Source organism: Oncorhynchus gorbuscha, linkage group LG18, assembly GCF_021184085.1.
Source record: "Oncorhynchus gorbuscha isolate QuinsamMale2020 ecotype Even-year linkage group LG18, OgorEven_v1.0, whole genome shotgun sequence".
Taxonomy (NCBI): Eukaryota; Metazoa; Chordata; class Actinopteri; order Salmoniformes; family Salmonidae; genus Oncorhynchus; species Oncorhynchus gorbuscha.
The window spans coordinates 33,212,694-33,215,461 of record NC_060190.1 but is presented as its reverse complement, the minus strand read 5'-3'; the positions used below and the strand labels follow the sequence as shown (position 1 = coordinate 33,215,461).

At 39.6% G+C, this 2,768-nt stretch overlaps 1 protein-coding gene across 1 annotated transcript; it reads right to left on the bottom strand.

Annotated features, from left to right (window-relative positions):
- Positions 1-345: 345 nt before the first annotated feature.
- Positions 346-2,394, bottom strand: LOC124003541 (cytochrome c oxidase subunit 6C-1-like). Its single transcript, XM_046311872.1, has 4 exons — positions 2,237-2,394; positions 1,222-1,336; positions 860-991; positions 346-447 (listed from the first exon to the last, which is right to left on the bottom strand). The coding sequence occupies exons 2-3, from the start codon at positions 1,324-1,326 to the stop codon at positions 866-868; spliced, it is 231 nt and encodes a 76-aa protein (XP_046167828.1). The 5' UTR covers positions 1,327-1,336; positions 2,237-2,394; the 3' UTR covers positions 346-447; positions 860-865.
- Positions 2,395-2,768: the final 374 nt, after the last annotated feature.

Sequence of the window (2,768 nt, the reverse complement as noted above, 5' to 3'; positions counted from 1 at the left end):
AAAACATCCCACCACGTCAAACAATCAAATTCTGTTACCATTTAAAAAAATGTAAAGTTCTATTTTCCATCACAGCTGTCATGATTGTTTTATTATGGTACAACTTTTACTCACATGACTTCAACTGAAATGTAATTTTTAAAATGCTGATTCTGTTGCTAAACATTTTTTTGCTAAAGCTTTCTGATTGCTTCGGTTTGGTTCGTAAATGGTTTCCGTTGCAAGACGTAATGAACACACTCCCGGTATTCTTTGGGAATGAAAGCATTGTTGCATTCTTATTAATCAAAAATGTTTCAAAACAGTTTATCACAATAACACAGATGAATCATAATGAGGCACTGGCACCAATAGAGAATAATTTATTCACGAGAACATAACCGCAGTGTTCGATGAGTAAATCACAGAGCTGGAACATCAGACCAGGAATGCACAATGGGACATCAGCTGTAATAGAGAAAGGGACAGATCATAACACAATGCAGTATTGCAGCTATAACATTGACACATTATTATAAAACCATCCACTCATGGTCCAAGAGCACTGCAGCATTCTTTTATCCTCCTTGTTAAGTTTAGCGCCAAAAAAATTGTTGAGACCTTGTTTATCTAATTCATGGGCTTATTCAATTGTCATCAATGTTCTGAAACATTTTAGAAACATTTGCACACTTACAGGACAAGTTGAACATTTTGACAAATGTTCTGATTTGTGCCTACAGAACACAACCGAGGTGTGCCAATGTGGGGCTGGCTGGGACAAAAGCCTGCACCCACTGCAGCCCTCCAGGACAAGGAGTGAAGAACACTGGCCTAATAGATAGATTAAATGATGCCTCATTGGTTGCAAAATACTCACAGGGGTTTATTCGCCAGTTGGCCTGACACTTTCAAAAACACCAGCGTCCCTCATGTTGTTGAACTCCTTTGTGGTGTCATATTGTTTGTAGAAATCGGCATAGGCCCGTTTCCTGGGCTCTGTTACACCATACTGAGAAGACAAAGACATTATTACCTCATCAGAAGGAAGTATTTACTTATGAATACAAAAACATGCCAGTTGCTGATTATATCCATTCAATGTGACAAAATCCATGATGGACTTTAACCATTTCATTTCAAACTTCTCTCCCCAGGGCTTTTCCTACATCGAAAATGTTAAGGTGGCCACCTTGCTGAAATCCCGGACCACCTTAAACAAAAACATGATTGTCAGCTGACCTTGAAAGCTGCTGCAGCCACCAATGACAGAGCGAAGGCAATGGGCAAATGGAACCGCAGACGCTTCCCAAGGAGTCCTCGCATTGCAGGCTTAGCCAGAGACATTGTGGAATTCCTGGAGTTCAGAAGAGAAATGGCACATAATCGACTTGGGTTCAAGTGCTGCTTTCAGAAATGTCCTTATATCAAGAAATATATTGGTTGTACTTAAGGTCACACTTAAGTTGATTGTAATGACTTTGCTGTGAGGTGAAAATTAAATCAGGCATTTAGCTGCGTGACCAACATCCAAGTCACATTTGGATCAATCCCAAGTGGTAGCTAGCAGATTCCCCTTCAAAAGAAAGGACACCAATCGGATTGGCAATTCAGAAAAACATGGTTGAATATCTCCATCTGAAGCTGGTGATGCTATTGATATTGGCTAATGTGATCCATATATATTGTATGTAAAATGCCTCTATTTAGAAATAGCTAGCCATACTTTTTCTAATGGGCTATATCAGTCTAGCCAATGTGTGTGCTGGTACAGAATCAAGTGCTACCTTCGTTAACTACTGGCAGCTAGTTATGTCAATAGTTGACTTACTTACCTACCTTAGTGTCACAATTTCAGAAAACCATTAAAACTATCAATGTCATGACTCAAATGTAAAATGTAATGCTAACAAGCTCCTTATCTTAGCTAGCTAACGTAGGTCCTTCTACCCTGGCCATTGGGTAGATGAGCGCTGTCGGCCGCTTATATTTGTAAAGAAAAGAAAGTCAACATAATTAACTAAATGTTAGCTGCAATTGGCTAGATATATATACATGTGTATTCTGACAGATAAACTACTACACACACAAAATTGAACAGATAGGTTTAGCAAACTTAGTTTGTTGCTAACGGGTAATGTCGACAATTACAAATTGACCATGTAAGGAGAGAATCATAACATTTAAACAACTAAGTATATATTGTCTGTACATGTTTCATAGAAAGCATTTGGTTTCACATTTACTAAATACTTACAAGCACTCACGACCTTCACCAAAATGTGTTAGTGCACCTCTGATGCGTTGATCTTTCGGATTTATGCGGATGGAATATTTATTCTTCTTTAAATTTGTATTGGCGGATCGCAACCAACTGAAAGGCGCATACACCGCCACTTACTGTGCTGGAGGTCGGTCGGTTTCCCTATTCATATTCACAGATATGGTAGTGAGAGGAAGCCCACGGGCAGTGGGAGAAGATGGAACCGGAAGATGAATTTTGGCCTACATTCTGCAAATGTTCTCATTGATGAAACATTTGATCTGTTCCCAAAACAGACATATGCAGATGTATGCTAGAACGGGTCAATAGGCTAACTCGTGTTTGGCTCTGCCCACCTCCTTGCTTGTTCTGCCCACTATGACTAATCTGTTCCCATTGGAAACGACAGGCTATCTTGGTTTAGTTATGAAAATCTTTGACGTTGTGGCACAAAAGGGAAAGGGAAAAAGGGACGGGTGATGGAAGGAATTGGTTTTGCAGAGGGATTATCTTGGTTTGTACTAGA

What these genes read in the sequence shown, in the direction of transcription:
- LOC124003541 (XM_046311872.1), bottom strand. Translation starts at nt 1,326, where the DNA reads ATGTCTCTGGCTAAGCCTGCAATGCGAGGACTCCTTGGGAAGCGTCTG. An exon ending in TGGCTGCAGCAGCTTTCAAG is followed by an intron (nt 992 to 1,221) that starts GTCAGCTGACAA and finishes TTGTCTTCTCAG; the next exon opens with TATGGTGTAACAGAGCCCAG.